The sequence below is a fragment of the Eptesicus fuscus genome, chromosome 6 (genome assembly GCF_027574615.1).
Source record: "Eptesicus fuscus isolate TK198812 chromosome 6, DD_ASM_mEF_20220401, whole genome shotgun sequence".
Classification (NCBI taxonomy): domain Eukaryota; kingdom Metazoa; phylum Chordata; class Mammalia; order Chiroptera; family Vespertilionidae; genus Eptesicus; species Eptesicus fuscus.
The window spans coordinates 88,646,062-88,666,332 of record NC_072478.1 but is presented as its reverse complement, the minus strand read 5'-3'; the positions used below and the strand labels follow the sequence as shown (position 1 = coordinate 88,666,332).

At 45.7% G+C, this 20,271-nt stretch overlaps 1 protein-coding gene across 2 annotated transcripts in view; it reads left to right on the top strand.

Annotated features, from left to right (window-relative positions):
* Positions 1-20,271, top strand: part of GLRA1 (glycine receptor alpha 1) — a 60,433-nt gene that overhangs the window by 14,747 nt on the left and 25,415 nt on the right. For both annotated transcript variants that reach the window (XM_008152242.3, XM_008152241.3), the window contains exon 2: positions 15,040-15,167. In XM_008152242.3, the coding sequence (XP_008150464.1) occupies positions 15,040-15,167 (128 nt within the window). The remainder of the gene's footprint in view (positions 1-15,039; positions 15,168-20,271) is intronic.

Sequence of the window (20,271 nt, the reverse complement as noted above, 5' to 3'; positions counted from 1 at the left end):
TGCCTCCAATGCCTGGTTATACTTAATCCCCATGGCACAGTGCTGGGCACACAGTGCGCTCGCCAAACCCATCTGATCACTGGTCAATAGGGTGAACTGGCTCTAATCTCTCTCCCAATAATATCTATTCTGTTGCTTACCATTTCAGTGTAAACATCCTTTTGTTTATACTACACTGCCCCTCTTTCAAAGTCCTGCCTGAGGGGGCAGAACCTGGCAGTCACCTGCCTCTGCAGAAGGGAGGTGGACACCAACTCTACAGGTGACATCTCCAAATCTGTAATTGACCCCAATGAAGAAGGGAATAGACACTGCCACTCCACAAGTGACAAACACAGGTGCAAATGCAAGACCATAGGTAACTGTTCACTTAGCATATGGTGAGCCACTTCTGAATACCAGGTTCTTGGCTAAACAATGTATCTGAATGTTTTACCCTTCCCAACAATCCTAAAATTAGAACTAAGTATTCCTAGTTTGCAGGTGAAGAAACTGAGGCTAAGAGAGGATAAGCAACTTTCAAGGTCATACAAATAAGTAGTAAGGTCACCATCCTAGCCTCTTCCTCAGCTGGTTCATGTGTATAGCGCGCTACTGAGAGTCTAGTCTGTACAATGTATATGAATACTTCCAGTGACAAGAAACTCACCAACTCCAGAAGGCAGCCTCTTCTATTACTGAATAGATTGAATGGTCAAAATAGTCTATCCTCGCAAGCATTAGGCAGCTGCCTCCATCTTTGAAAGTCCCATCCACTGTCCCTGGTCACCTAGAAGGAATCAGTGAGCTGTAGAAGGCACCTAAACCATGGACTCAGAAAGAGCTGGTTCTATTCCTACCCTACCACCAACTAGCCATCTAACCTTCAGCCAAGTCACTTCTGCCATCCGTGCCTCGATCACCTTATCTGTACAATACGGATATAAATTGGTACCTCATAAAGCTTTTTGGAGAAAAAAATAAGTGGTATTTGCTAAGGGCTTAGCTCAGTGTCTGGCAAATGGTAAATACTCAAGAACATTATTTTATTCAATTGAATCCCTCTTCCCCAACAGGGATTTGTGAAAAAGAATCTCTCTGTCTTCTCTGAGCCAAACAGGGAGTCTTTCATTATTCCTTACAGGTCAATTTCAAGTTTGTTTACCAGCCCAGTTGTTCCTTTCTGGACCTGCTCCAGCCTGTTAATGTCCCTCTTAAAATGCAGGACCGAGGGTGGAACAGAAACAATTAGCCAAGATTTGAAGTACAGCCCATATGCAATGTTTCCTGCCATACCTGACTCTTTGAGTCTTTAGATTTTTCTAAGTTCTTCAGAATTACTGGGTGTGTAACCTAAACTGGCACAAAAATGTAGCGAAGAATATTTGAATCTGATGAACAGGAACTTGCATTTTTTTATTTGTAATAATGGCTAACATACGAAGTGGTCTCTATGTTCCTGGCATTGTATCAGCACTCGACACACATTTGCTCCATTCATCCCAACAATCCAAGGATCGCCGTTACTACCTTCGCTTTACGATACATAGGTTCAAAGAAGTTAAATGACTTGCATGTGGCAGAATTAGATTTGAGTCTTCCATACTACCCTACCTCTCATATATGGGATGTTTATAATATGTAAGGACTTTCAGAAATAAAAAGTTGAGTATGACACAAACAGAAGACATAGGCAGGGCAATGTAATAATAATAATAATAAAAAGAAACACAGTGCCCCATGTAGGACAATACGAACAATTCTTTTCCAGCCAGCCTCCGCCTCAGGAAGAATTAAGTTGCAGTGAGGAGCCGAGTCCTGGGTTGGGGAGCGCTCCTTTACACAGACAGAGCTTTTCTGCCTTAGAAATATTCATACCCTTTGACTCAGCAAAATTTTGCTCCGAGGACATGAGCAGAAATTTGTGACCAAGGGTCTTTTCACAGCATAATTTATAATAGCTAAAAATTGAAAATGATATAAATGCCCATCAAAGGAGAGACAGCTAAATGAATACTATTACAGCCTCACTCTGGCATAGGCAGTCGTTTATAATTGTGTTTCTAAAGGTTTAATAACAAGAGAAAAATGCTCATGTAGAATCTTCGGGAAAAAAGTGGAAGGAGACTGATTATAACCTTTAGAAGAAGAAAAAATTAGAAGAGATTTACTAACATGTTAACAGTAGGTATCAAGATAATGAAATTTCCAGGTGGGTGTTATATTTTTCCTTGAACCTGGTTGTATTTTTCCAATGTGCATTTATTGCTCTCATTGTCAGAGGGAAGTGCTATTTTTTTAAGGGTTGAAAGAATCTGAGGGCGGCCAGCCAGCTTGTGAAGCACAGACTTTGCCACTGGACCGTCTCCATCTGTGCAGCAGCAATTACTGCTCTGTCGCCATCAGATCACCTTAATCCTATTGATTGAAATGCCAAAGCAATGCTATTAATTTACTACTTACTCGGAGCACAGTGGGATGACTCCTCCAGGTGGGAGAGGGGGTGGTCCTTGAAGATTCTAGCACAAAGCACAGAGAAGCCTCTAAGAAGTTCATAGACTCAGCCCCCATCATGCAGCCTAGATCAACCAATTCTCTCTCAATCAATAAAAATCACATTGAACATTTACGATTTGCCAGGCACCAACGTAAGCACTGCAAAAGAATGGTTTATTCCTGACTGCAACCCCATGAGCCGCAGCTACCCTTGTCCCCATTTAACAGATGCAAAAACAAAGACGGGCAGGGTCAGTAACTTGTCCAAGGCCTCACAGCTGGTCAATGGCAGAGGCTGGATTTGATGGGAGTCCATGCCCCTGTTTCAGTCTAGAAATGTTTTTAATTGTGTAGTGTCTTATACTTTCTCCAACATGTTTCAAATAGTAATTTATAAGTTAGAACAGAGGTGTCTACACTCAATGGATGTAGAAACTGGTGCTTTAAGGATAGTAAAGGACTTGCTCAAGGTCACACAAGACAGGATCAGAACAGGCAGAAGTGGACTCCACACCTACAGGTTGTCCCGTGCCCTGGGCTGCGTCTCTCTGCCTCTGTGACATGCAACAAGAAGCAGAAGGCCATGGAATTTGGGGCCCCGCTTTGGTCCCCCTGTGAGCTACAAAGAGGTGGCCCTGCTGGAGAATCCTGAGGTGTGGGGGAGAAAGGAAAGAAACCACAGAAGGGAAAGAAAGACTGAGCAGTAACCCCTGTGGTCCTTTTGCCCCGCTTCATCCTGAAACCAGGAAGGGGCACTGGCCACAGCTCCTTATTCTTCCCTCACCATCCATCTACCTTCCTTTCATCTCATTAAGTCCCACGGGTTTCACTCACACGTCTTCTCCTACATTCTCCTCTGTAAATACTCCTTGCAGAAGCTTATACTAAACCACAGAGCAGCAGGAACTTAGAACAATGCATGTTTGAGTTCAGTGAGCTGTTCTAGCACATTTGAACAGCTGCTCCAAACCTTATGCCAAATTCTACCTCATTTAGATTCATGTATCCACTCCGCCACCCAAGCACCTTGATTAGGCATTTAACCTCTCCAGGCATCAGTTTCCTCATCTGAAAAATAGACAAAACAATGGTACCTACTTCATAGAGTTGTCAGGTAGATTAGTAAGCACGTGTGGAAAAGCTCAATGCATGGCACCTAGAGATCAATCGTTGGTAGCGATTGCTATTATTGCTAGTTCATCTCTAAGTCTATTTCCTCATCTATAAAATGAAGAGGATCATCCCCACTGACATTGCAATCATAATTCAGTCATTCATTTATAGCAGGTGCTCAATAAATGTCTTTTTTTTTTTAATGCACACGATGATCAGGTCCCATAATTCTAATACTCTTCTCCCTACTTCTTTCCCACGACTTTGGAACCTGCTGAGTGAGACAAAGGAGTTTCACCTCACTGAGCAGAGCTGCAGCTCTCTGTCTTGAGGACTCAGGGAATCAAAAGAGGGCCAGGCTATTTAGAGCTTGATTAGAGCCCCAAGCTTCCATAAATTCTGTATTTACATGCAAATACCCACTTCAGCTAAACCCTCTCAGCTCACAGTTAAGTGTTCTCTTTCTGAAGATTAGTCACTCCATTTACTTATTTTTTATGTTGATTTTAGAGAGAGGCAGGGAGGGAGACAGAGAGAGAGAGAAACACTGATGTGAGAGAGAAACGTCAGTAGGTGGCCTCCTGTATGCACCCCAACCAGAAATCAAACCTGCAACCTGGGTATGTGCCCTGACTGGGAATCAAACCCACAACCTTTGGTGTTTGATTCCCAGTGTACAGGATGATGCTCCCACCAACTGAGCTGCCCAACCAGGGCTAGTCAGTCAGTTTATTAAAGGCAGCTTCAGATTTTAATCCAAGTGGCTCTTTCTACAATCTAAAGCCATTTTCCTCAGTGCCCAGTGAGGATGATTTATTTTCTCAGCATTCTCCTTTGAATCAGTCTCTGGGATCCTTGAAGATCACATACATGCTCTTCACTTTATGAAAACATGTTTTCTCTGGGATAAACAGCCCATTTTGCTGATGCATTTCCTATGGGTTCATTGCAACCTGGCTTATTTTTCACTGTAGGTTTGAACTAGTATAGACTTGGGAGGGGAAAAGATATGTGTTTTTTAATAGGGTCTGGATTCAAGCACTTATTTGTCTTCACATAGGTTTTTCTCTATTAGTTTGGGAGCTCGTGGAAAGCAAGGGTTATGACATATTCTATTACTGATACAGTTAAGAGAGAAGTCTGTGGGGTCAGGGGTAACTAGATACATTACTTAACCTCTATGAATCTCAGTTTCTTCATCAGTAAAATGGGAATAATGATACCCAACCCATAGGATTACATTCAGGATTAACTATTGCAGATAAAGCTCTTAGTGTAATGCCTGGTACTGTGTAACCACTCAATGAGGGCTAGCTGGTTTTATTTTATCATTTATATTCTGTTCAATCACCTAATTTGATCTCTGACATATAGTAGGCACCCAGGATTATTCTGGATAAATAAGTAAATAAATGAAGTAATTCATGAATACTATCTCCAGTGAAATGAGGATTGTCTCAACATGCCTAGTGAATGGAAATAAACTCTTTTTCTGAGAATAAAAAGAGCTTATTTCCACAGCATCTGTAAAAGCACTATGAGCTTTTGCCATTCAAACAACACCTGCAAGGTGCTGGCCAGGTATCTCAATTGGTTAGAACAACATCCCAAAATGCCAAGGGTGTGGGTTATATCCCCAGTCAGGGCACATACAAGAATCAACCAAGGAATGAATAAATAAGTGGAACAAGAAATTGATGTTTCTCTCTTTAAAAAAAAAAAGGCCTACAATTGGTAAAGGCAGGTTGTATTTTAAAGATGAGTGAACTGAGATGGAGAAAAATAAAATGAAAGGCAAACTAACTGCAGAGAAATCCTGAGAGACGATTTAATAAATAATCAAGAAGGGTTCACTCTCCCCCTTCCAGTCATTTGGGAATGACTTGAAGATACTGTAGTCAAGCAGAAGATGCCCCAGAGCAGATCTGGAGACCTTGGTCACATTCTGGCCCTGCCATCCGAGACCCTGAGCAGGTCTCTTAACCTTTCAGGTGAGCCTCGGTGTCAGCACCTGCCCATGGAGATGCTGCCATGGGGATGGTATGAGGATCAAATGCAGTGATGGATTTGGAAGTGCCATATACACTGAAGGCGTCATCGGTGTGCACGTGATCATAGCATTGTTCTCCGCCCATAGCTTCCAGTTCCCGGAGCCCCTGAACTCTCACTTGCAGCTCTGAAGAGCCGTGTAAACGTTTCTATTGTGAACTAGTGCAGCTCCTCAGAGGGACTTTACAATCACTAGCACTTGGAAGAGTCAATAGAGCACAGTGGTTAATAGTGAGGGCTTTAGAAACCAGCTGCCCAGGGAGCTCTGCCATTCACAAGCTGTATGACCTCAGCTAAACCTCTAAAAACACTCGTGTCGCCGTCCTCACCTGTAATGTGGAGGCAACAATGTCATCTTCATAGGAATGTTGGGAAGATTAAATGCAGTGACATATCTAAAGTACCCAGCACACAGTTAGTATTAAGGGAATGGCAGCTATTGCTATCATTAGCTAATATCATGTCCGTATCTGTTTTCATCCTATTATTACTTCTCCTCAATATTTATACTCCCAAGTCTCTGCAACCTCAAATAACCAATCCCTGCTGATTAATGCAATCTTTTTTCCCCAAACTTTTTGTCCAGAAGCCCTGAGCTCCATTCTCTGTAAAGAGGTACTTTCCCAGTGAGATTTATCTGATTAAAAAGAAGGCGGCATTGAAGGTAATGAGAGCCATTTGCTCTCCTGTCCAGCTCGTGGGATGCATGCTGATGACGCAGGGCCTGCTGAGAGCTTTGACTCCAGCAGAGTAACCCCCACAGGCCTACTCTTCAGCATCCAAGCCTCTGAAGAATCCCGCTGGACTCCTCACATTGTAACTCAGGGGTGGAGAACATCCGGCCTATAAGGCCCGCTAAAATCATTTGGCCTGGCCCTGCCAAGGCATTAGGGGTGAGTTAATTAAATGTTTGGCCAAATACAGCAGGCTAATTTTTAAGTTGATAATTTTGTATGGCCCTCGAATGATGTCATAAATATCTAAATGGCCCTTGGCAGAAAAAAGATTCCCCACCCCTGTTCTCATCTGGGGCCTTCTTGATGTCCACAGGCTTAAGCCAAGAGAGTCAGAGACACCGAAAAATGTCCCCAAGTGAGACATATAGGGATGGCCAGGGCCAAGTGAGATTGTCATTATAGAATTATAACTAGCGACCTAGATGGGGAGAAGTGTAAGGTTTATGTGCAAACGTAGGTTTGACCCGGCCCGCTAGCCTGAGTCATTCTGTGAGAGGCTATGGATGCTCCTAAAAGAAAAGGGATGGCTTCATATCATGTGTTCCTGCCTTGGATTTTCCCAGAGGACATCAGGTATTTCCCCCAGGGACTGGCGAAAGGGGCAGAATGTGGGGCTCTTTACCCAAGTCAAATCACATCACCGATGCCAAGCCCCTGCATGGCTAAGTTCAACCTCCTCTGGAATACAAGGTGTATGTCACCCATTTAACAAATACTTATTGATCCCTGAGCATGTGCCAGGCTCCGTGCTTCATGAAAACCATATTTATTAAGAGCCTGGAAAGAAGCTTGCAAAAATCATTCTTTCGGGGTCTTGTCTACATGACACCTGATCGCCTCAATGCCAAGGGGAAGGAAGGTCAGAGAGCTGACTGCTGAGCCAAGGACTGCCACGATTCCAGCCTTGAAACACGCACACAGGGAAAGGAGACGTGATAAAAGAGAAAACATCGACATGACTTATCCAAAGCCATATGGTATGCCAGAGCTACCTCAAGACACGCACCTTCAGTCTCAATTTTATTGTAAAATGGGGACAGACATCCCTACCTCTCCTGCTGTTTGGCAGGACAAAGTGATAAGATATGTAATGGTGTTTTTTGCCACCAAACAAGAAAATAAAAGCGAAGCTTTTTGGAAATAACATGAGAGGCTGTGAGAAGTAGAAACTCCCTCTCCAGATGAACACATGGGATTATCTATAATAAATTCTACCCTCCATGACTGGGTTTGAGGGTCTATGACTTTGTAGCAGGACTGAGGTGAGGTAAGTGAACCAGGGCACAGCATTTAAGGTGGCATTCCTTCTCGGGGTCCTGCGAGTGCAGAGCTGCCACTTACACAACCCTGAGAGTGAGAGCCTCCTTAAATTTTGCTAGGCACCTCATTCTCCTCACCCTGCTGCTGGTCCTGCTTGGTGGGGAACAGTAACTAAGGCGGGAGAGTTAGGGGGTGGAAAGCTAGCCAGAGGGGCAACTGGAAGGAGTGATAAGGAGTGTGAGAGATCCCTGGAGAATCACACTTCCCTGGGGGCAAGGGAAGAACCAGATGCAAAGATCCAAGATTTTATTTTACCAAGCATGTGATTTTTACCCAGGTAAAAGTTCTTTAGAGGAGGCAGATAGAGCTGTGGGAGGTGGGAGGCGAGTGAGGAAGCGGGGAGGATGTCTTGGTCCCTGGGAGAATTGGGCTCAGAGTATGACAACTGTGACATTCCCAGGGGTGCTTAGCAGATCATGGAATGAGAGTAATAAAATGTCAGGCACTCCCACATCAGCCTAAGCCCCTTCCTGCAATCAGATAAAATCCAAATTGCACAGCTGGCCCAGGGAAGCCAGATGTTGACCTAAGGATGCAACTACTTCCAACCCTACAGGAAAAGCTGAGGGCACCCAGCAGGGATCGTGCTGCCCCAAACCCAAAAGTTGCTGGGTGTCAGAGCCAGGGACAGGACGCTGTTTCGGTCCATGAGTGCTAGCTTCACTCAGTCCCACCCACCCCGGGAGCCTAGGTCACTGAGCCTTCCTACCACCTTGCCCCAGGACAGCCCATGGGCAGAAGCAAGCTTTCTCTCTCAAATACACAACAGGAACATTGCCAAATGTTGGGTCTTTCTAAACATGCACAAAGATTTATTAATAAAACTCGGGAAAATTAGCTGATCTGTCCCCGCCTCCCTCCTCTGAACCACCATGGCAGTCCAATTATGCCCCTGAGGCTGGGTGGCAACTTCTTATAATTGTTTCTGTACCTCATCTATTCTACCTGCTGGACTATACACAATTAGAGGGCAGAGGCTATTCATCAACAAATGATGATTGATTGCCACTGCACGCCAGGCACAGAACAAGACAGACTCGAAACTCTGCCCACATGGAGGCAGAGACATACTTATCTGTGTCTCCCCCGTGGTGCCCCATGCGTGCAGTGGGTGCTTAATCCCTCAGAAGGATCAGAGGCTTTTTGAGCAAGAGGGCCCATAGAAATGAGACAAGCCTCCTCTCTGCAATGCAGTCCCTTGGCAGACAGTGGCGACCATCCTGCTACCCTTCCCTGCTGGGTTGGACCCCAGAACCCTTCTCTGGGCAGCCACTGCCAGAGTAGAGTGGGCACGCAAGGTAAAACTGTCCCCTGCGCCTGACCTAATCCTGAACTGCCATTTCACAGAAGAAGAAACTGAGGACCATCCGGGAAAAAGAATTAGCCCAAGACCATACAGAAAGCTAGTAATAGAGCCATGACTATTCCTGGGTTTCTCAGCCCCCACTTTAATGTGTTCTGCTCTATTCCACAGTGACCTTCATAATTGTGTATTGAGTAAAGGCCCATGGAAACACATGGCTGACCTTCAAATGACCTTGACTAGTTGACCAGGTCATTTCTGCACAAAATAAGCACCAGTTCATTGGACTACCTCTCTGCCAAAACACAGGAAACAGACATTCTAGCACAAGTCAGAGGGCAAGTTGCATGCAAGGTGTCTTTGGAGGTGTCTTTGGAGGGCCCATTTCCCAAGCTTGGCCAGACCACAATTCACTTTAACCAGAAACAACTAAGAAATTGGATGGATTATTTTTACTGCAAAGGGATTAAGGAGGTATAATCTTCCCTGAACTTTCAGACCCATGGTAAGCCAGAGAACTGGGTTCGAGCCCTACTACTTCCATCCCCACAGACTCAGCGTTCCATCCTCATCTCTTATTCTCTCTCTCTCTATCTCTCTCTCTCTCTCTCTGTCTCCCCCTCTCTCTCTCTCCCTACTTTCCTCTCTCATACACACACTAAAGTTTCCGTTCTCCAGGCCCTCTCTCACCTCTAGACTTTACACGTGCTGTGTTCCTTCTACCCAAAACACTCTTCCTCCCTATTTCTTCCAGGCCAACTTCATTCCCAACCTTTAAATTTTACTGTAAAAAGCCACTTTCTCCTCATGCCTCTTGGAAACCCCCACACTTCCACCAAGTGCAGTTGGGTGCCTGACCTCTGTACTCACCGCCATACCTCAAACACCTCCACTTTCTCACTTGCCTCTTCCTCTCCCCACCCCCATCTCCCTTCCCTTCTAAGTTGGCACCTCCAGCTTCCTCCCCAGCCCTACCTGTCCCTCCCTTGGTTACCCTCAGCCTCTTACACTCTGCCTTCTCCCTCGCCTTGCCTTTCCTCTCCTTTCCCACCCCTGAGCTCCTCACTTCTCTGCCCATGGTGAACTGCAGAGATGGAATCTGATGGAGGGACCCTCTCTGCTAACCCAGGTGGTTCTTGGGGGTATGGTGCCATGCAGGGTGTGATTGAAACTGTTTTTCCCCAGTACCATTGCTACCCCCAGCTCATTTGAAATTCAGATTGACAGCTCCATATTGATTCCCTATTTCCAACTGATGTTGCAACTGAAGAATGAGAATCTAAGCATTGATCTGGCCTTTCTTCCAACAAATCCCTGAAAAATGAGTTGGTCCACTGGGGAGAAATCTTGAGACTGGATGTGGAAGAACCAAGACACTAACATGCTTACATTCCCACAAAGGAGTTCTGACAAATTCAAATCCCAAGATCAGATGTGTAAAAAAGAAAGAATACTGTAGACTAATAAAATGATGACTTAGGGCCAGTAGGACTCTTAGAGATTATTCTAACCCCCTCATTTTATAGCTTGGGAAACTGAAAGCAAAAGGGGGAGTGACTCACAGGAGTTCACACAGGAGGTCCTTGCTGGGCTGGTGTGGCTCGGTTGGTTGAGCATCATTCCATGCACCAAAAGGTCACCAGTTCATTTCCAGGTCAGAGCACATGCCTGGTTCCGAGCTTGATCCCCAGTAGGGGGCGTGCAAGAGGCAGCTGATACATGTTTCTCTCTCTCATCAATAAAAACTTTTTTTAAAAAAAAAATCGGAGGTCCTTTAAGTACCTAAGCTCCTGGAGTGGTAAATCCCCTAACTGAATGGTGATAGATAGTTTACCTCCATCCAGTCAGCCACCATCATAAGCCTTCTCTGCAAGGGGCAGAACACTGGGTCCCAGAAGACCTCACTGTCTTTCTGGAAATTACTATTAATCAAATCTGTCTAAACTAAGTCTGATTCACTACATTGCATTGCAGTAATCCCTGAAACAATTTGCATCACTTCCAAATACTTGTACAGGGTCAGCAGATCCTAACAATCACATGTTTCATGGCTCAGCTCCATCCCCAGCTTCTCTGTCCAATAGCCGAGTCTGTCAGCAGATGTTTGCTTTCAGCACAGGTAGTGGTTCCAACTGTGCAGCAAGGGCCCGTTAATGCCTGTTTACTCTGCACAGGTGCACAGAGCACAGGTTTACTATAGGGGCCTTGACTAATTCTGTGCACAGTATCTAAATACAGACAAAAAGGTGCAATGATTGTCAAGTGGAGGGGTGTGGCTATTTTGACATTAAAATGGAGCCTTTGTAATTCACAAAGAATTGGGGACATTTTGGACGGGGCAGTAAGAGATGGAGAAGGATTTTAGGTGGTTCACACACAGTATCGGTGAATTATTACTGAACCAGTTCTCTTTCAGTTCTCCTCATCATCTCAAGGAGAAAGTCTCAGTTATGTGTTAATACATCTCTAACACCTCTCCAACACTCATGGTCTCCCTGTGGGACTTAGGGTAGTCCTGTTGGCAATCAACAGCGTTTACATCAAATTTTAAACTTCTCCTTTTGTTTTCATTGTATTCACTACCATGGTTATTTCTATTATGCCAAGTAATACTAGTTGTTCATTTGTGAGTGGTGTAATATAAAACCCCTTTTTTACAATGGTAGGTTTAAAAGAAACAGACAATTTAGAAACCACTGGTACATGATACATGGGAGGGTATGGACTAGAGAACCCCAAAGTTTCAAAGACTTCTGTCAATCACTTGGCAAAACAGTCTCATTTGGTAATTCACAGCAATTTCTCCTCCATTTTTAGGTGTGATAAATCCAGAGTTGTGTATATAGGGTTGCTGGAAGTCAGACACATGTTTTGATTTTCTTGGACGTAACAGAATATAACAAGCTTCAAAAACAAATAGTAATAATAATGGCTACCATGATTTATCCTCTTCACCATTTATAAAAGGCTTTCCCGTACACGTAGCATTGGGTGAGTCAACACTTGAAAATCTGTGCTCTAATTCCTTCTCTCATTAAAGTGCTGTGTGACCTGAGGCCAGTTACCTAACTTCTCAGAGTCTCTGTCCCCTCCAGTTCAGCTCGCCCCAGGGTTTTTAGTGAGTCAGTACCAGGTGACCAGGCTGCAAGTACCTTGCAGATACTCAAGCTCAGGTAACCAGAGGACTCTTCAGCGCTGGGGAGGATTCAGGTATTAAATGGCACATTTTGCTAATAGCAAATGGTGAGTGATAATTTGGGGTGGATTCATTCTCTCACTGTGCCACCTAATAGGATTCAGGCTTATGAAAGAGGCCTAAGGGCCACGAGATCGCCTGTGCTCTAGTAACTGCTGGGAGGGCGTACTATGTTCTCAAATCTTATTATCTGAGAGGAGGGACTATACAGAGAACAGGAGCTTATGAAAGCTTCATCACTGCCACTCCTGGAGAGGTTCTAGAAGTGAATTATAGCCGCAGAAAAGTCGTAAATCAACAGCTACCTGCTTGTGGTCCCCTTTGCTCACACCAGAACCACAGAGCGGCTGTCAGTCTGGTGAGACTGGTGCTGAATGGAGAAGAGGCTGGGAATGTGGTACTTCCTACCTGTGGGCCATGGAAGGTACCTGGCAGGACTTCCCAGCCACATGGGGTCAGTGGTGCAGCTGAAAGCAGTGGGACCCAAAGAAGTCCCCAGACTAGTTCTGAACTACTTCAAACACACACACACACAATCACACACACAGCAAGTCAAGAGCAAGACAATAAATATGCTGAATGTCTGCTCTGTTCCAAGAACTAGGTGCTGTTGTTTTTCCCCTGTGCTACCTCAGTTACTCCTTGTGTAAAACTAAAATGACATATGAGGCAATGGAAGTTCAGAGAGGTTAAGTAACTTCCCCAGGATCACCGCTAGTATGAGACATCATTGATTCCAAATCACCCGTGCTTTTCACTCTTTTTTGCACTATTCTATTTTACATCTCACAATGCATTTGAGAAGCACACACATGCAATATACACACCACATACATACATCCACAAAGGCATCTTATACATTCATCCTATACTCCATGTACACATGCCCACACTAAATGTCACACTTAACAGCATACATCACCATGATCCCAGGTATTCACATTTTTGCACATACAAATCTATGTAACAGGATCCACTATCCACCCACAAACACCCCCATGCACACTCTACTCCCCACACATCCATCCTCACCCACACAGCTGTACATATAATATGCATACACATCACACCTGAAAACCTATCCGCTTCACAAAAAGTCACAAACATCCATAGTCACACACATGAAAACAGTAAAACGCATTTGTCCTGTCAATCAAAACTAGCTCTTCAGTCTATGAATAAGGGACCTCCAGATTATTAAGCATGAGTGTCTACATCATTCTGGAATGCCTTCTGAATCTTCAAAGGAATACCAGGCATTGCTTTCAGTATTTTTTGATTAGTGGGTATAATAGTCTAATCATTTCAAAATTATTGATCCACGTATGCATATTTACGAATACACTACTCGCCAGGATATTTGATTAAAGTAGCAAATTATTCAGTCACTTATTTACTGTGCAATTACTGAGCACCAATTATGTTTTTGAAACATCCTCGTGGACACAGTAGGAGATTAAAAGAACAAACAAACAATAAATAAAAGCACCATGACTCGTGGTCTTAAGATATAAACACAAGTAACTATACTGCGAGGTAGCATGGCCAGGACCTGCTGAGCGAGGGGTGTGTAAGGAGAGGGGGCCAATGAGATAAGATGGCTGGGACACTTCCACGCCTAGAGGATGGGGAGATATTGGGGCCTCCAGGGACGCTGTGGTCTGGAGAAGCAAGTTTAGGAAGAAAGCTGTGGCATTCAGGGTGGGAAAGGAACCGGAGGCCCAAACAGGACATCTAGATGGACACGCCCTGCAGGTGTCTGCAGATAAGGAAAGGGGGCTCCAGCGAGAAGCTGGCATGGAGACATCGATGTGAGAGTCCTCTGTAAGAGGTGATCACTGAAACAGTTAGGATTGATGAGGTCAGAAAAGGGGCCAGGGTACGAACAAGAGGGGTGGAGAGCAAATCTTCAGGGAGCTGATGTCCTAGTTGGCAACACACAGGCGCACATCTCTACAACCTACACTGCCTCCAAGGTGTCAGCCCCTCGGCACACATGGCAGGGTGCCTAGCTCGGGGTCTCCTGGTGGCATTTCAGGACAAATGGTTATCCTCCAACCATTTTTGACTCCTCTAGAAATCTGCGCACCTTTGATTGAGAGCGGCAGGTGGGGGGCCACTGTCCTTAGACCTCAGTAACTCTTGCTACGGTATGAATGAGCCTAAAAGCACTTTGTTGAGTGGGAATGGGGGGTCGGTCACTTTCACCAGCTGTGCCTCCATTTTCCCAACAGACTTTCTAAGTGTGTGTTTCATGAGATACTAGTCCCATAAGTATAGCATCTAAGCTAGTTAAAGGCTCTGAGAAGACCTCGGGTAAAGATGCCTGGTTAAATTTGTGTTCCCAAATGCACTAGACTTGGGCAACTTTCCTTTTTGTTCAATTAGTGACCGATTCTGAAGAGAAACTTAGGGGAAATCTGGGACTACTTGATCTCTAAGATTCTTTCGCTGTTCCATGGACCCATGGGGCGGGGGGGCGGAAAGGAGCAGGGTGCAGGCACCCAAAACACAGGGCTGGGCCTAGTGGGAGATTAGCCCTTCAATCTCCTCTCCCCTCTCCCGGGGAGACCTGCAGCCAAGTGTTATTGCTCTAATCCCCAGGCCTGCAGCCTTAGAAGAGGCAGCAGCATCTCAGCAGCGGTCAGACACTCGGCTCTCTGCCAGGATCCCACGCCAGCTGATATTTGGGCTGGATAAACAATTTAGCCTGGGCCTTCCCTCATTAAGGACCCGGACCTGTATTACCTATTTCTCGGGTCTACAAGGGCTGGGCCAAGCTGGGATCTGACCGCGCATGAGAAAGTGCCATCGTTAACCCTCTGTTCTCCTCTCTCCTTTTTTAGCCTTGCTGCTTCTAAGGAGGCTGATGCCGCCCGCTCCGCGCCCAAGCCCATGTCTCCCTCGGACTTCCTGGATAAGCTCATGGGGAGAACCTCTGGATATGATGCCAGGATCAGGCCCAATTTTAAAGGTAGAGAAAACTTTCCTTCCAGATCCCCAGGCACCTGTTTTCCTAGATTCAGAAGCAAGCAGCATGGGATTGGATGGTACATACATGGCAGGAGCCCAGGCCTCCCCTCTGCCCTAGGCCGATGCTATTAATCAGTTCGGACTGCTCCCCCACCATGCCCACACAAACCACACTCAGACTTAACAGCCCTCTGGCTGCCAGGAGTCTGTGTATGAGTTGAAACCTACTTGCTACCTCTGGTATAATAGACAGATAGGTAAACGTGGCATGTAAAGAAACGGGGTCAAGTTTGGTTCAGGCACAAACTCATTCTCTGAACTCGTATAACTCTCTTCCTCTCTCTGGGCCTCAGTTTGCTCATCTCTGCAGTGATGAAGCTGTATATCTGTGGAAGCTCTGGGACTCCCACCATGTCCCCCCAAAGGGAGGAGCAGAGAGCACAATGACCAAGACCACTCTGCTTCTCCCCGAGTGGTCCACTTCTACTTGTTTTACATAAGAGGCTTCCAACTGAAATTCACCTCCTGGAAAGGTCCCAGGGATTTATAAATAATTTTTGAAACTTCCTAGTCTAAACCAGAGTCACAATTTCAAATGCCTACAGGAATTAGGTAGGTAATTTCAATGAGTGAGGGGAGCCAGAAGTAAGGCAATAGGGAGTGGTAGAGACTATGGAGAAATAGAGGTGCAGGCCATCTAAAGGGGACAGCCTCTCCTTAGCCCCAGCCCACAGTTACCCAACAGGAATGTGGGCCCCGTGTTGCCAGGTCACCCAGTATTCCGAGAAGAGCCAGAAATGAAGATTTATGCAAAGTTTCTTGATTCCTAAAATATGTACATTCAAACAGAACATATTTGTTGTGAGCCAAACATGCCTTGTGGATAGCCAGTTTACAAACCCTCCCACAGTGACCTGAGGGGTTTCTTTTAGCTCTCACAGTCCTGGGAGATCTCAACAAGAGGGAGTCAGTTCCTTTGGTGCCTTAGGAGGCTGTCTCCACCTCACACTGCCAGGAACCAATTCCAGCATGTAATAATTACAAGAGTTTCACCAAAAGGTTGGTGAAACTTGGGTGGCTCAACAAGGGTGAGCCACATATGTAATTTACCTGTTGGGAACGACTAAATGGCACTTCCCCCAAACCTGAATAGGATAATCACTTGCTGCCAGACAGTTCAGGGCATTTTATTGCCTCCTGTTGGCCAAACACCTGAACAGCTATAGGCTATTCCCCAAACTGACAATGCTTCTGTACCCTTTGAAACCTTACCCTTTGAAGTGTATATTTCCACCTTGCCTTAGGACAAATTGTGTTAAATAAATAGCACAGGATCCTTAGGCAAAAAGGAGTCTTTAGCTCCTTTTAGCTAAAGATCCTCTGACCCCCCAATGCTTTTCAAAATTATCTTTCGTCTTTGGACTCCTTCTTTGGACTCCCCGGCACTTTATTCTTGAATCTACACATCAGCCCCTTTCTCCAGATTGCTGAACCCTTTGTAAGGCTGGGAAAAGAACCCCAGCATCACACTGCTGAGCAGAACCCTGCAGGTGCAGTCCTAGGACCTCCCGGGAGCCTGTGCTCACGAACCTTCCTCCCAGCACCCCTGCAAAAATCTTATTTCAAGCACCCACTGTCAGCCTCCTCATCAATTTTGATTCCAGATGCCCTTCCTCACTACTCCTTTTAGCACAAGTCCAAAACCAAACAAGGGAGGTGACAGCTGGTACAGCTTCCTAGTATTTGCTCACTTTACCCCCATTCTCAGTACTCTGCAGGTAGAAAACTGTCTGAGAGACGCACTGAGGTTTGTTGGGGCCCACCTCCACCCTGCTTATCTCGAGGCTCCTCACTCCCCCGGCACTTTATTCCCAAGGCCACACCTTCCAGCACTGTTAGCATAACCTTGGTCCCCTCAAGGGCAGGTAAGTCAGGACCAAGGCTGCTGTCATACATAGCACTGGGTCAAGCCCTTCACCAAGGTCTCAATCTCAAACACCCAGAGGAACCAGACAGATACGGCACATGAGTGAGGCAGGAGGAACATGAGGAATGAAAACTAGAGAACACAGGGCTAGTCTCAGGGCACCTATTTCTCAGCTCTGGCAGTAACTGCCTAGTAGAAACACTGGCTCTGGGATGCTGGCCCTCCAAGACTTGAGTCTGGAGTTTTGTGAAATCTTTGAGGTTGGCAACTAAGTCACAAATTTTAGAAACGACGTTGTCCAAACCAAACACATTGAAGAACCGACCATCAGGTTGTGTCCAGTTTTCAGGAATTCCAGTCCACTATGCCCCCTAGTGGACACTCTCAGAACTCCATACTGAGTGCCGTGGTCTTGCTTTCCTGAGAAAGGAGGGACTCCTTTGTTGCATGTGCATGCATCCTGGGTTCAGGTATTAGCTATCCTTTGTGCATACCATTGTACCTGGCACATAAAAGGCCCTCAATAAACATTTTGTGAATGAATGAATGAATGAATGAATGAATGAATGAATGAACCAACCAACAAATGTGCTAAGGCTTAGAGCAGTTAAATGACTCCTGAGCCATGCTGTCAAGGCTGTAGGGACTTTAACCCAGCTAGCTACTCTGATTCAGTTCTTTATCTAATGCTAGTCATTTTTTCTTTTATTTACTAGCTTACTTACTTAGCAGTGAACATTTTTAAGAAATAAAATTTCACCCAGATTATAAAACCACTGAATCAGGGCCCATCCTCTCCCCACTCTGAAAGCCTTCCTCCAAAGACTTGGGCCCAAGAATCTACAGACCTAGATCATCTTCGTCTCCTGACCCTGTGTCATCTCTAGCCCCTTCAGGCCCCTCCGAGTAGGGCTCTGGGCAAGGTGTAGCTTCCCGGAACCCAGGCTGGAGCTGGAAACAAGGTTTCTCTCTCTCCCTGGTGTTGAGGGCTGAAACACTGGCATGAGGAGGGGACCTCCAGCCCCTGACCCCCATGGTCCCTTCACACTTCCACCCAGACACCAGTAAGATTCCCCAAAGCCCCACACAAACTACAGAGCTCCTGAGAAGGCCTCTGTGACCCCAACCATGAAGGGACCATGGGGGTCACACTAGGAAGAGGCCTGCATTGTTTGAAAACCCAGTCATTAACCACTCCGCAGTTTTCTTCAAGCACCAGAAATGTTGCCTGCTCCTGGCTCTCCTGAAGACAGGGAAGGCCGGGAACAGCAGGCTCGGTCTGCAGAACACAGTGGCAGTGCAAATTGTAATAGGAAGTAACAGCGGGAATATTGGGTTCTAGAACGCCCGCTACTTACCTGATGCATGTGACCCAGAGTGAGTCACTTGCCAGGCCTCTGTTTCCACATCTGTGAAATGATCCAGCAGCCGAGGCCCCTCTGGCTCTGATAGTCTGCATCTCCTCCAAGACTCTGTGTCAGACAATGTTTCCCAGGATCAGGGGCACAGACGATGCAAACACGTACACAAAAGCAAAATTAAACTTTAATATTTAATGAAATATATACATTATCCGGCTGCCAAAGACAGCCAGATTGTAATTTTCTTGAGGATAATTTCATTTCAGATGTATGTCAATGACTCTCACCTCCCCATGGGGTCCTCTTGGCAGGCGCCCTCTTGCACACATAAATCAGGACCTACTTTATAGGGGAATCACAGCACCAGGCACTGCATGGGGCTGGGTGGGAAGTCTGTGCACGTGATTCAAGGCACAGGCAGTAACTCTTTAGGGCATCTTAATGGTATGAGGCTAAATGAAAGAAAAACCTGGGTCTGAGTCTAAATGAGAAAGAAAAAAAATATCTAATGGGCCTTTGTTTAGGTGGAAGTGACAAGGAGGCAGATGTCTACTCAGCATAAGAGACATTTTTAAGCAGACAGAGCTATCACCACAGAATGGACCACTCAAGACAAAATGAGTTCCCACTACTGGAGGTGTTCAAGCACTGAGCTTTGAGAGGGTAGCTGGTATAGCAGGTTCCTAAACGTGGCTGTGCATGAGAGTCACCCAGGGAGCTCATTACAATATAGATTCTGGGCTGATCTCCAGAGATTTGGCTTTACTGGGCCTGGGGTTGGCTGAAGAATCTGCAGTTTAACTAGTTCTCCTGGTGATGCTACCTCCAACAGCCCTGCCTGCACGTCAGTTCGGGTGATCTTTAAGAAACCTCCCAGCCCTGAAATCTTATAACCTTGTAAGTTAAATGACTAGCTTCCATAGGGAATTCCAAACCACTGGAGCACAGAGTGACTACCCAGATAAGGAGCTACTCTCCCAGATTGATGGGAAACTACAACCCAGAACAAGAAAGGGGTGGGCCTGAGGTGAAACAGCCAATGAGCACTGGAGCTGTGTCCAAAACCCAGGGATCCTCACACTCCCCTGGAGGAAAAACCTGGATTCTCACCACAAGAATGAGTCCCACCCTCTACACCAAGACTTCTGAAAAGAGGGAAATCTTGGCTGAGCTTGGGTGAAATGCTTGGGCTACTTTTTCAAGGGTGACAGAGAGGACATGGTAACAGGACACAAGGATATCTGCTTCCTTCTTTCCACAATCAGAAACTTGGGTTCAAGTCTTGGCTCTACCACTTGCTGGCTAAATCAACCCAAGTGAGTTGCTAAGACTTTCTGTGCTCCACCTGAACAGCAGGGATCGTTAAGTTTGCCTTGCCTACCCCAGGCCCTCATGGGGAGCAACAAGAAAGTGGACCTGAAAATTTCACAAATTGCACATTGCAATCTAAGTCTTACCCACCTTCAAGGTCAGCTCAAGATCATCATCTTCATGAGTTCTTCCCTAATACCGCAGTCTCCAGAACTTCTCTTGTACCCGGGATCCTACTGCTTATGTCACTCTTACCCACCATTTCACATTTCTTTCTGGTTATTTAGGTTGGCCCTCTTGTCAGCTCATGTGGATGCCCAGTGCTTAAAATCCTGGATTCTGCCACTATATGACCTTGAGCATTCCACTTCCTTTTTCTAACCTCATTTTTACAAGAACTGCCTTTAAGACCATTCGCTTTGGAATTAGACAAATCTGAATTCAAACTCTGATTTGTCCATTTACTAACTATATGGCTCAGGACAAATAACCTCTCTGAGCCTCTG